This window comes from Octodon degus, unplaced genomic scaffold (assembly GCF_000260255.1).
Source record: "Octodon degus isolate 3935 unplaced genomic scaffold, OctDeg1.0 scaffold00216, whole genome shotgun sequence".
Lineage (NCBI taxonomy): Eukaryota > Metazoa > Chordata > Mammalia > Rodentia > Octodontidae > Octodon > Octodon degus.
The window spans coordinates 1,201,806-1,215,138 of NW_004524792.1; the positions used below are offsets into that span (position 1 = coordinate 1,201,806).

General features: G+C 37.0%; 1 protein-coding gene across 4 annotated transcripts in view; it reads right to left on the bottom strand.

Annotated features, from left to right (window-relative positions):
* The window catches only part of Ankrd12 (ankyrin repeat domain 12), a 116,042-nt gene that overhangs the window by 42,399 nt on the left and 60,310 nt on the right, over positions 1–13,333 (bottom strand). For 3 of the 4 annotated variants that reach the window (XM_004645044.3, XM_004645043.2, XM_023705274.1), the window contains 3 exons: positions 11,142–11,342; positions 9,433–9,575; positions 3,198–3,345 (listed from right to left, as the gene is read on the bottom strand). In XM_004645044.3, the coding sequence (XP_004645101.1) occupies positions 3,198–3,345; positions 9,433–9,575; positions 11,142–11,342 (492 nt within the window). Of the gene's footprint in view, positions 1–3,197; positions 3,346–9,432; positions 9,576–11,141; positions 11,343–13,333 lie in introns of those variants that run through there. The other variant, XM_023705275.1, reaches the window with a different exon arrangement.

The following is a 13,333-nucleotide window of genomic DNA, read 5'->3' on the forward strand; positions in this document are numbered from 1 at the left end:
AGATCCTGTACCTCAGATTGTAGAACCTTTGTCAGTGCAGCTTTAATTGTTTTTAGTAAGATCTATATTTAGTATTTGTTCAAGTCTGAAAAAAATTATACTTTTGTGCTTCTGTCAATTTCTTACTCTAATGATGCTTATGAATTTCCATGATTAGATTTTTGAAATGTTTGTCTATTTTGTCAGACCAGAAACTTAAAAGCTTTACTTTTTGTTTAGTAATATTAGAAAATCTGCCGGGGAGATAGCTCAGTAGAATAAGCACTTGCCTGGCAAGCGCAGGGTCCTGAGTTCAATCCCCAGTACCACAAAAACAAAACAAAACAAATCTTTCAATTAAAAAAAAAAAAAAAAAGAAAATCTGTTTTATGTTAATACTCAGACGATATTTTTCCTAATCATTTTATTTTCCTTTTCTAATATTTTGCTTTTGTCTTTGAATCTAGTCACCCCCCTTCCTGACTTCTTCAGAAAGCTCATTGGCTTTTATTCTTTTAGCAAATACAACACAACTCTGGCCTCATCCTGTAAGTGCTGATAGTTAAATATGCAGTATCTGTAACTCTGAGGTATTAGGAAGAGATTATATATATATAAAAATTTTTTTGAAGAGATTATATTTACTGGAAAAATTATCCAAGTTTCCAGGTAGTAATGTGTTAATTCTTGCCTTGTTTTTCTATCTTTTGCTTTATATATTTGTACAATGTTACCTGGTCCTTAACAGGGCAACACAATTTAATCTTTACCTTGAATTATATGCACCCTTTATTATCACAAAATTATTCCTGTTATGCAATGTTGCCTGATTTATACAAGAATTCTTTGTCTAATATTACTATTATAACTCTTTGTTTTTTAATTTTTAAAAGCATTTTTGGTGCTAGAGGTTTAGCTCAGTGGTGCAGCACCTGCTTTGGCAAGTGTGAGGTCCTCAGTTTGATCCCTGGTAACCCTCCCCCACAAAAGCATTTTTAACTGCATTATTTTCAACTATCACAGACAAATTTATTGTATAAGTTGACTTGTTTGAAATGAGTTTACTATACCTTTTAATGTCACCTCCTATTCTCAAATGTTCTAGTCTAATTTGATACTAAAATTCCAGACTGTTATTACTTTATTTTTCCTCTTTCAGGTGTGACCTCATATTTACAGTCCATTTGATGATATTTACAATAGTTATTTAGGCATCTCTTTTGCAGTCAGGGTCAATACCCAGAATTTTAATTCTAAGATTATTATTTTTTCATTTTAGGGAGGGGTCTACAGGGTGTTCAGGGTCTCACTACTAGATTGGATCTGTAGTGATCTGCCTGTTTACAGCCTCCCAAGAGCTGGGATTACAGGTGTGCACCACCACACCCAGTCTCAATCGTGTGCCCCAGGGGTGGGGCTGGCATGGCAGGCCGGTATTATTTTACTCATAATCTGGCACTATCTCAATCAGTTGGAATTTTCTTTATTTGTTTGTCTGGGATAGGGTCTCACTACGCAGTTCAGACTTTTAGTGATCCTCCTGTCACAGCCTCTCCAGTGCTGAGATTACAGGCATGTGCTATCATGCCTGGTTTTGGGATGGGCACGGCACTCCTGGGGTTCTGGAGTCAGCATGGCATGTGGTACCGGGACTGAACTCAGGTCTTCTCACTTGCAAGGGAAGAACTCAGACTGCTGAGCTATCTCTCCAAACCTACAACTAATCTTTGTACAATAAAGCAGTAACAATGTTTGTTTTTTGCAGAACTGGGAATTGAACTCAGGCCCTTGCATTTGCCAGGCAAGTGCTTATTCCACTGAGCTGTCTCCCCAGCCCCTCAATGTTGCATTTTGAGGGTGTGTTCTTTTAGATGTTCTTCCACATGAAAGATAATGAAGCTGTATTATATAAAAAAAAGTACAGGGTAACACTTTCTACTTCAAACTATAGATGTTTTATTAGAAAATAGCTGCAATTAAATGTGAATGAATATGGCTTTTTTTGTATTTTAGGGAAGGGACTATAGGGTATTTAGGGTCTCACTACTAGATCAGACTCATAGTAATCCACCTGTTTACAGCCTCCCAAATGCTGGGATTACAGGAGTGTACTACCACGCCTAGTCTCAATTGCCCTACCCCAGAGGTGGGGCCGGCACTACAGACTGGAGGGATAGAACCCTGGCCCCTGTACCTGTTTGCAGGCATTTTAATCTGCCGAGCTATTTGGCGAGCCCATTTTTCACTGATTTTTAACAGAAATAGACAACTTTTTTAATCTGCACAAAGTAGAATTACTTTCTTTAACATACAAAAGTTTTATATATATGCATATATATGTATATATATTTATATATCAATTTTATGCATTTAGTACAGGGTCTACAGGGTCTAACTACATAGATCTGACTTGTAATGATCCTCCTGTTGTCAGCCTCCCAAGCACTGTGATTATAGGTGCCCAGTCTCAATGGCCATCTCAGCGCACCCCAGGGGAGGGGCTGGCACAGCTTGTGGTGCTGGGGATTGAACCCTGGTCCCTGAGCTCTGCCTGAGCAGGTGCTTTAGTCCACTGAGCTATCTGGTCTGCCCAAGAATTTTTTTTTTTTTTTTTTTAAGTATTCGGGATTGAACTCAGGACCTTGCACTTGCCAATTAGGCACTCCCTTTTTTGTAATTTATACATTGAAATTGTTTAACTCCAAGCATGCCAATAGTTTTCCAAAATACTGTTTTGGATCTTTCTTTTAAAAACTATTTGTAAATAAATTACCTCTACCCTGTAACACCACCCAGAATTCAATCACCTAAATCACAAAACAACATACAAGGAGACTCATTAACCACAGGAAGACATGAAAGATTAGGTTAGTAGCTCTACCACATATGAAAGAATGACTAGAAGCCAGAGTAGCACTTGGTAGGTATGCCTAAGAAGAGGCTCTGTGGCATTCCTTAACAAAACAAAGAAGCAATTCCGTGATTTATGGGGAAAGCATTAGAAATAGGGCAAGGTACCATGACCCCTTTCACTCGAAGTGTGTGTAGCAAAGAGTTCATCAGCTTCCCATTCTTGGTTGGCAGCGAGGCATCATTCCATTAACAACTAACTAGTATTCTTTAAGGTACTAAGACATTTTATGTATCATAAATGACTCTGGAATGTTATCAAACATGATGTCACACAGCAATGGGATAGAGATGATCTAAAAACAAACCTGTGTAACTTTCATCATCATCAGACAAAGGCACCTCTCTCTTCAGCAGCAGTTCCAATTCCTCTGTTTCTGCTACATCCACTGGCCGCTCCCCGTGTTTATTAGCTTGAAATGGGTTTCCGCCATGACGAAGCAACAGTTTCACTATCTGCAATATTGAATGGGAGGAGGATTTAGCTCTTTCCTTAAAGGCATCATTTTGACCATTCACTTGATAACATTACTATGTTATTTCATCTACTCTACATCTATGATTCATTGACTAATCATTTCTTTGTACTGGGTGTGGCGGTGTGTGCCTGTAACCCCGGCATTTGGGAGGCTGGGCAGGAGGATTGCCGAGTTTGAGGCCAGTGTGGGTACATAAGTATGTTCAAGGTCATCCTGCACTATACACTAAGACCCTGTCGCATACAAAATAAAATAAAAAATCCTCTAATCATCACTTTTTCTAATTTCATCTTCATCAAAATCCTTCCTCATATCTGTTGACCTCCCATCTACTATAAACTGTCTCCTTAAAATTTAAATATTTAAGTTATTTTAGTACGTATCATTTTTCTTCCTACTTCACCATGAAGCCAATAATTATCTATTGAGTTATTTGCCTATGTATGGTTTAAATTTCTGCTGAGGGACAGATAACAAGCTGCTTAAGCCTTCTGCAGTGGGGCCAAGGCACCTCTGAGCAGTCCCAGGGTTCCTCTGGTGTGTGAAGCTAGTGTGGCCGCCAGGGCTCTTCATTTACTCCTCCCACCTCTCTGGGACCTAAACTATCAGCAGCCTGTGCAGCTCTACTAAGAGTAGAGGGAACTTGGCCTTCAAATGCCTTTCACTTCCAAGAGACCCTTACAAATTCCTGTATCTCATTCTGTGTTCTGTGTTTAGGATTTGGAAACCTAGTCTCAAAGAGTTCTTTTCCACCAGCAAATTATAAAAGCTTCCAGCTCTATTAAACCAAGGTCTGCCTAGTCATCATTTCATTTTTTGTCCTTTTTCTCACCTTGTTCCCTCTTTCTTCTTATAATCTCTCTTTATCTAGAAAAGAATCCTTCCAACTCAGATTTCTTTTACCTTCAATAATCAAATGAAACACAGATGAGAAGAAACTTTCTTCAAGTCAGTTAAGGCTCTAAGGATTCACTTCGGCAGCTTTGACTTTTATTTTTGCCACAGTACTTGGGACTAGACCCAGGGCCTTTGCACAGGGCTACATTCCCAGTCCTTTTTTATTTTGAGACAGGGTTGTATTCAGTTGCTAAGTTTCCCAAGCTGCCTCAAATGTGATCCTTCTGCCTTCCCCTCCTGGAGTGCATGGGCCATTGTACCATTATTCCCAGCTGTGCTGACTTTTTTAAAAACCAAGTTTCATTGTTCTAACTGCATCAGTACAACAAAAAGGCTTATCTAAGACCATAAGGATCTAAACTCACGACGGTCCCCTGACTCTGCCCCTCATCTATTATCTCATGCTTTGGCATACATCACTTTGGTAAAATTTTTACCCATTCTATTGAATGTGACAATAATCATGTGATTTACTCATTTACTGTCTTGCTTACTTTCTCAGCCTTCTTCCTTCAATTCCAACTCCAAATATTAGAATTAATTATCCGATTTAATGTATTATTGTGTTTTTCAATACAAGAGGCTAAACCCCACAAGTCCCAAGTGGAGTTCACTGAATGGTGTACCTCACCTTTTATCCCTTTCTAGTTGGCACGACTGGCACAGAAAGCCACCCAGTCTCTGGGCGTCATCACCAATTTTCATTTTCACTCTGCATCACAGAGATGCCAAGTATTTGTTACTAACCGTGCTGCCTTCCCTTCTCTTCTTGATTTTTCTCATTTACATTAATGCTGGTATGTTCTAATCATATAGGAACCTAAACTATAATTAATACATTTTGCCCCTTTACTCTTATCAGCTTCATGAACTCAAGACTTTGTATTTCCAACACATAACTGTGGTGCTTTCTGGTTCTTAGAAAATGTACCATAGCATCTAAAAGCATGTTGAAATAAAAAACCAGATAAATATTAACTACATTTATCACTGAGGGAACAATTTAAAACAACATACAGTAAATGAAGAAGTTCAAACAAAGTATTTAAAAATGAAGGTTCAAAATAAATAAAATCATGAAATTATTGAGCCAATCTACACACTCAGAGAACAGAGCACATGACAAGAACAATTACTCATGGGCCCATGGTCCCAGCTGTTTGTATTTTCTTTCTCTTGATTCTTCATCTTTATCGGATTTTGAAAGCTCAGCTAACTTTCAAGGGCTGCTGGAGAACAATTATGCCCCCACCTACTGCCATACTGCAGACACCTAAGGTGGAGACGGTGGAGCCAGAAGGCCCAGGGGGGCTGGGCGGGGAACATGAAGGCAGAAGCTTCAGATTAATGATCATTTCCAGGGCTAAACAGCACTTCCAGGGTTAACTAGTGCCATCTACTCCTGAGCTTTAGTTTTTCTGAGATTCAGGACTATAACTATTTGTTTCCATTTTCTCATCTCTTCTAAATCAGAAGTGCATAAATTATTTGTTCTGGCCCAAATGTGGTCTGCTAGCTTAGTTTTTATATTTTTAAGGGATTACTAAAAAAAGATAATTTGGTTCTAATCAAAACAGAATTTCCTATCAACATAAATATATTAGAAAGATACTGCTTATTTGATTTTAAATGTTAATTTTCTTTTATCAGATAGGAATTATAGTAAATAAAGTGTATTAGCATCTTTTTTTTATTAGCATTCTTGAGTAGCTTCAAAAAACTATGATTACTGTACACAGTGAGGCTATAGATAAAGGCAAGGTTTTATGAAGCACAACAATAAAAACTAATAGAAATGCACTCAAATAAGCAACAACTATTGTCTTTTCTCTCTATGAAAAATATTAAGCCTCTTTCTTATGAAAAAAAAAAAAATTTGCATCTATAGGGCCAGGGAGATAACTCAGTGGCTTAAGCGCCTGCCTGGCAAGTGCAATGTCATGAGTTTGATCCCTGGTACAAAAAAAAAAAAGCAAGTATAAAGATGTGAAGAAAAAAATAAAATCATCCTGCAGATGTGTCAAGGAGATAATAAAAGAAAATGAAAAAAAAAAAAAAAAAAAAAAGACAGGGGTCAGGGGTGGGTGGGGAGGTGAGGAAGGAGAAGCAGAAAGATGCAGCAGAGATGGCCTATAAAACAAAATATTCACTCTGGCTTGTATAAAACAAGTTTACCTAACTCTGTCCTGGACAGTAACTTCTCATTCCTCTAGCTTATGAAATCATGCTTTTCTTTAAAAAAAAAAAAAAAGAAAAGAAATCATGCTTTTCTATTTCTTCTAGTTTTGTCTTTGTGACTCTTTTATCTTTTTAATTCTCCCCTGGAATGAGGGCTGCAACTCAATGGCTGTTAACTTTCCCTAGTATGTGTTAGGTCTTGGGTTTGATTCCCAGCTTTAAAATTAAATTAACAAAATAGAATTTCCTCTTTTATTGTAAGGATTTGAGGGCTGGTGAGATGGTTCAGTGGTCTAAAGCACCTACTTAAAACAAGCTTAGCAAAGCACAGGGACCGCGGTTCAATCCCCCAGCACCACATGCCAGCCAGCCCCGCCCCCAGGTGGGCTGAGCTGCCCCCCCCACAAATAAATTAATAAATTTAAAAAAAAAAAGGATTTGAGAAGTAAAAAAACCTTTTTAGTTATTATAAATAAGACCACGGTGAACAAGCTGAAAGTTTTACAACTTTTAGCCTTATTTACTCAGACTAGAGGGCACAACAAGTAAGCAAGATAAAGGATCTTAATACTGTTGAAAGCTTTCTACCAACATCAGGAAGCAGCAAATAAATATTGTATAAATATGATGATGAGTCAGGCTCAGATGGTTCATTCAAACATCCTCAAAAAACCATTATCAGAACATACGAATATTGTTCTTACTCTAACATGAATTTTAGGCAACATGAAGTTGTGTAAAGTGTAACAGGCAGCAAAAATGATGACACAAGAAAAATGACAGGCATTTAAAGCAGAATTGGCAAGGAGACTACTATACATGTATACTATGAGTAAATACACTATAAACAGCAAGCCAAAGACTGATAGCAAGCTGTATCTCATACTCTTAAATAATGCAGACCTGGCTACAGAACAAGCTGCTTCTCCCACCTTAAGAGTCATTTTATAGAGACTGGGTGTGGTGGTGCGCGCCTGCAATCCCAGCACGTGGGAGGCTGTAAACAGGAGAATCACTATGAGTCCAATCTAGTAGTGGGACCCTGAACACCCTGTAGACCCTTCCCTAAAAATATAGGGGAAAAAAAAAGAATCATTACATAGATGAAACTGTCATGACTATTACCAAGTGAATAAAACCCAGTTCTTACATATAGGTACATAAGGGATGGTACAGACGTACAGAAATAGTTTTTGGTAACTCTCATTTCTGTCTTCATTGGGCATAAATAAATGGAGAAAATGGCTCTCAACAGTTCTTGAATTCTGACTCCCACTCTCCTAGGCATGTTTGCAGAAAGCAAAGCAAAGGTCTTTTGAAAACAGCATTCCAGGCTTGCTCTAGAGACTGGAAATAGTGTTTAAGTCCTTCTAAGTGAATGAGCTCAAAGGTCAGCTTCTGGAAAATATTCTTCAGCTATGTGCACATTTAGAAACTTGCACTCACAGAAACACGCCTTGGTCACAGACCTAAGTTTTAAAAATTATGCTTAGAAACAAAATCTTTAAGTAATCAAACTTAAAGGAAAATCACTTACCTTTGATAAAGTATCATTAATGCTTGGGTTTTTGGTTTTTTTTTTTTCTTTCTTTTTTTTTTCAAAGTTTTATTGATAAACAGCAATGAGACAGTTTCAAATCAAATTGGAAGTACAGTTTCAACAAATAATACACTGCATATATTCTTCTTAGTGGTTAATTGCTGTACAAGATTTAATGCTTGTTTTAAAAGGGTAAAAGTATACTTTAAATACTATAACCAGAAAATAAATTCCTTTCTGGTAAGTGTAGAGAGAAGGGCAATACATCCTCAAGCTGTTAAACCTGAAGAGTCAAACATCAGGCCTCCTGTCTCTCCCCAGTCATCAAGCATCTGTACATTCCTTTATCTACACTTACATTCAACTTCCATGGGATATGTCTTTAGAGAATCACAAACACAAAAGGATGTGACATTCCTATCAAATACCACTCAGGAAACATGACACTAAACAAACAAACAGTAAAAAGAATGTAGTAAGTGCTACCACACAAATATAGGGCAGCTTCAGTACAGAAACTTAATACTTTCCATGATTTTGGTCATAGAATTCGTTCCATGATTCTGGTTGCAACTGAGCTGAACCAAGGTCCTACTGTATGTAGAAATCACCCAGGGATGAGTGGAAAGAATGCTCCAATGGTAAGCTAGACTAGCTTAGAAAAAATAGTATTTATGGACTACATTTTTCCTCACTCAAAAAATTTTCATTGATAAACACTGAAAAATGGCACTTTTAACTTGTGAATTTTTAGTCCCTAGGTATTTGGATACATCTGAAATATAGGTACACAAAGATAGCTTCTAAACATCTTCTACCATTTTTCTAACATTTTAGACTTCAAGATGTGTTTACACACAATGTCTTTGTTTCTTCACAACGTCCCCTTCAAGGATGTCTTTTATTGTATAATTTTAAGACAAGGAAATTCAGAGAAGTAACTTTTTTAAGATTACCTAATTAGCAACCTGTCAGGCAAGAACTGGATTTGTAGGCCAGTGAGATAGCTCAGCAGACTAATCTGTGCTTAGGCAAGCACAGAGACCTGGGTTCAGATCCCACCACATGCCATGCCAGCCACGCCTTAAGGTGTGCTGAGACAGCAACTGAGCATGCTGAGATGGCAACTGAGACTGGGCATCATGGTGTAATCCCAGCCCTTAGGAGGCTGTAAATAGGAGAATCAAGACAAGTCCAATCTAGTAGTGAATAACCTGTAGACCCTTCCATAAACAACTAAAAAAAAAAAAAAAAAAAAAAAAAAGTAGAAAACGGGTGCTGGGGCAGTACTTGCCTAGCACAGGAGGCCTGGGTTCAGTGCCTAGCGCTACTACCAAAAGAAAAGAAAAAAATACAGATGTACTGGTGAAGTAATGAATGAGACATGACAATATCTACAGCTAAGAAAAGGTCTTAGTTACTCTGGGCTGGGTTCCTTTGCACACTTACATCTCTGTGCCCACTGCTAGCTGAGTCATGGAGTGGAGTATCATCATCTAGTCCTTGTGTGTTGACATCGGCTCCGGCAGCAATCAGAACTTTGGCAACATCATAATATCCAACATTGCAAGCTTCGTGCAGTGGCGTCCAACCTAAAGCCAAGAGTAATTTAACAGATAGGTCATGTGAATGAATTCAAGATATGTACATACAGACAGGCTTATTTAGATGTTTTTGAGTTAGGGTCTCATTGCATAGTTCAGACTGGCCTCAAATTCTCTGTAATCCTCCTAGTTCAGCCTTCCAAGTGCTGGGATTACAGGTCTGTGCCAGAGTTCCACTTGTGTAGATAGGCTGATGTGTGACACATCAACTCTAAATTGAGTCTAAATTGAGTAAATTCAACTGGGTATGGTGGCGCACACCTGTAATCACAGCACTGGGGAGGATGAGGCAGGAGGATTGCTGTGATTTCAAGGATAGCCTGGAATCTGCCACAAAAAAATTGCACTAACTGAAGTTAGTACAAGCTTTGCTGTATAAACCTATGTATAACACACCAACACTAAATCACACATGTGCGGAAGAAAAAAAGAGCGATGAAGCAGCTACTTAAGACCACCACCAACTTGACAGAAGAACTACTCTTTCACTCCTAATTATAGGAATCCAAAATAAAATTTGTATTTGTCACATCATTAAGTTGATAATATCCAGTCTAGGGAAGATCTGAGGACAAAGGCTTATTCACATACTTTCCTCTTTTTTTGCAGACAGGATCTTGCTATGTTGCCCAAGTTCTTGCGCCTCAACCACTGAGTAGCTAGGACTACAGGCCCTGGGCATTGCTCCTAGCTCTTTCATATATATATTAGTGGAAGTAAAAAAAAAAAAAAAAGTAGAGGATTATTTTTGTGGGCAGTCTGCCTTCATTTCAAAAAATTTAAAATGCATCTCATTTGATCCAACAATTTCAATTCAACTGAAACAGTTCTATAACTGCCCACAAATATAGGTGTCCACTACAGAATTGCTTATGGAAAGCTGCACTGTATTAAGTAGCTGTGAAAAATGAAGCAGACACATCCACACATAGTGACAGATGGACCTGTAAGACATTACAGACAGGGTGCAGGATTATAGACCAACAGAGAGAGAATAATTTTGCTTTTTAAAAGCCTATATATAGTTAAATGTACTGAAAGGATAACCTCCAAATTGTCAATAACATTTCTGAGGAAGAGAAAAAAGCAGAGGAATGGGAAAATGGGGTACTATATTATGTGAAACTAAGGGGACTTTCTACACTGTTCTCTGTAAAGTTACTGTTAATATTGTTATTGTTTCAATACTTGATACTAAGAATGTACTGGTATGCAATCCGAAAAATTAAAAATATTACTACTTCCTTATAATCTTCATATTCAAGGTTCTAAACTTTCTTGAAGTATGAATGAGTTATAACCTGAACAAATTTGCTCAGAATACAATGTAAACTGGACAAACAATTGGACAATGTCAACTAAAAAGTAAATTTAATATGTAAAAATTTGAGTACTGACATGAAAAGTGATCAGGATTTCTCTACACACTCCAAAATTTTTATAATATATACTTTCAGAACTTTCATTTCTGCAAACAAACAGTAGAATGTGTACTAAATTATAACCAGCATCTATTTTAACTTCTGAACATGAATCTTGAATTACTAGTCTTACCTGCAAAATCTTTCACATTCACATTTGCCCCTAAGCTTATTAATTCTTTCACTTGTTTCACATCACCACGAATAGCGGCCATGTGTAGAGGAGTTTCACCACGTTCATTTCTTTTATTAACTTTATCTTTTTGTCGGGATGAAGAACTAGGAGTTTTCTTTTGAGCTGGTGTCGTCTGCGATGGGTGATTTGGTGTGGAATCTGTTAAAGAAGAAAGTTAAGGAAAATTCTAGATGTAATATTTTGTCTACTTCAAGGCTCTTAATGATAATGCACTCCTTCCATGGGATACAGAAAATACTCTCTCCCCCTGACAGTCCAAAACCTGTGATGATGCATTCCTATTTTGATATAAATATTTTCTTATAGAACTATCAAATATCAAAAACTAATTTAAAAAATGGTTTCATTCTTTAAATTCATAAAACTAGTTTAAATGATAAAGTATCAAGTTGATATAAAAATAATAATTGGATGAACTGCAAAAACACGTATTTTTCCTAGGCGTATTATACTATTATTATTCTAAAACCCAGATACAGTTAAACTGAAGGCTGGATTTCGCACCTCTGACTCAAACAAAGCACTGGAGTTCTGTTAAGTGCAAATTAAGGTCAGACAAAACAAAGCCAAAGATCTGTTAAAATAGTGGGAGCTGGGGGCCACAGAGATAGTTCAGCAGTCTAAGCACCTGTGTAGGCAAGAGCAAAGACCTGGGTTTGATCCCTGGTACCACATGCTGTGCCCCACCCTGCCCCAGCATGCAGAGCCTGCCACCAAGACTAGGTGTGGTGGAACAGGCCTATAATCTCAGTGCTGAGGAGGGTAAAACAGGAGAATCTCTATGAGTCCAAGTTGTGTAGTGAGACCCTGCACCAAATACTTAAAATTAAAAAAAAAAAAGAAAAGAAAAGAAAAAAAGAAATGAGAGGTAGCTAGAAAAAGGCCTAGGAGAATTATGCTTTGTTTTGATTCCTAACTTCTGATTTTTATTCTAGTTTCTACAACAAAACCAAGAATATTAAATTATACATGATGCCCCAATTTTCCTCCATCTTTTCAGAACTAGGGAAAATAAGAAGAAACAATTGTTTTCTTAATAAGAACCTAGTGCTAATTTTGAAGATTTATAACCATTTGAAAAAAATTATTATTCTAAAAGAAAAAGACTATGGCAAATAATTTTCTATCATCAGTCACACCAACTGGCATGATTAGAGGTCTAAAAGCAATATCATACTTTCCTTCAGGAAAAAAAGTTAAATGCTTACCTTTGGAGTTTCAAATATGCAGTACTATCTCACTAATAATTTACTACTCATTTCTGGAAATGTATACCCCGTAAGAATAAGAACCTTGTCTTATTAGCATTGCTCAACTACTTAGAAGACTTCTTGATTCATAGTGGAACTCAAAACACATGTTGGATGAATAAAAATTTTTATTATAGTCTTTGTTGTGAAATTATTAAGAAAATTAGTTTTGTCGGTTTTTCTTAAAAAGACAAAAACCTAAAAGGCCTATCTAACTGATAAATGACTATGAATTCCAACTACTCTCTGTATGACAGCAGATGTCACCATCTGTATGGCAACAGGTTATTTTATAAAAAGGTTTACATGCTAGTTCTACACATTAATAAAAGTTACACATCATTCTATTAGTTAGCTGCTTTCAAAAAAAAAAAAAAGAAAGCAAGGCTATGTAAATTTCATTCAATGAAATAAACATTTGTAAGTGCCACTAATGATATCACGCCTAGTGAGGTTCTCTTTGTTTTAGGAATACAAAGTGTAGTAGAAATAATAAAACGTGTGCATGAAAAAAAAAAAAAAATAAGTTACACAGGAACTATCCTTGAATGAAAAGAAACAACTAATGAATATTATAACTGTATTTTTACTGAGAAAAACTACAACAAAAGAGATAGATCTGTACATTTATATTTAGAAAACCCTGGAAGTAAAGATCAGAAACTCTTAGTAGTATCTGCCTCTCAAGGGGAAATGCTGGTGACGAGGGAGGACTTAGCCTTTTTCCTTCTCATATTAATTCTTGAATTTATTCTAAGGACAATGCACATAGTATCAAAAATATAGTTTTTAGCTTGGGGAGATGGCTCAGTGGAATAAGCGCTTTCCTGGCAAGTGCAAGGGCCTGAGTTCAATTCCCGGCTCCACCAAAAAAAAAAA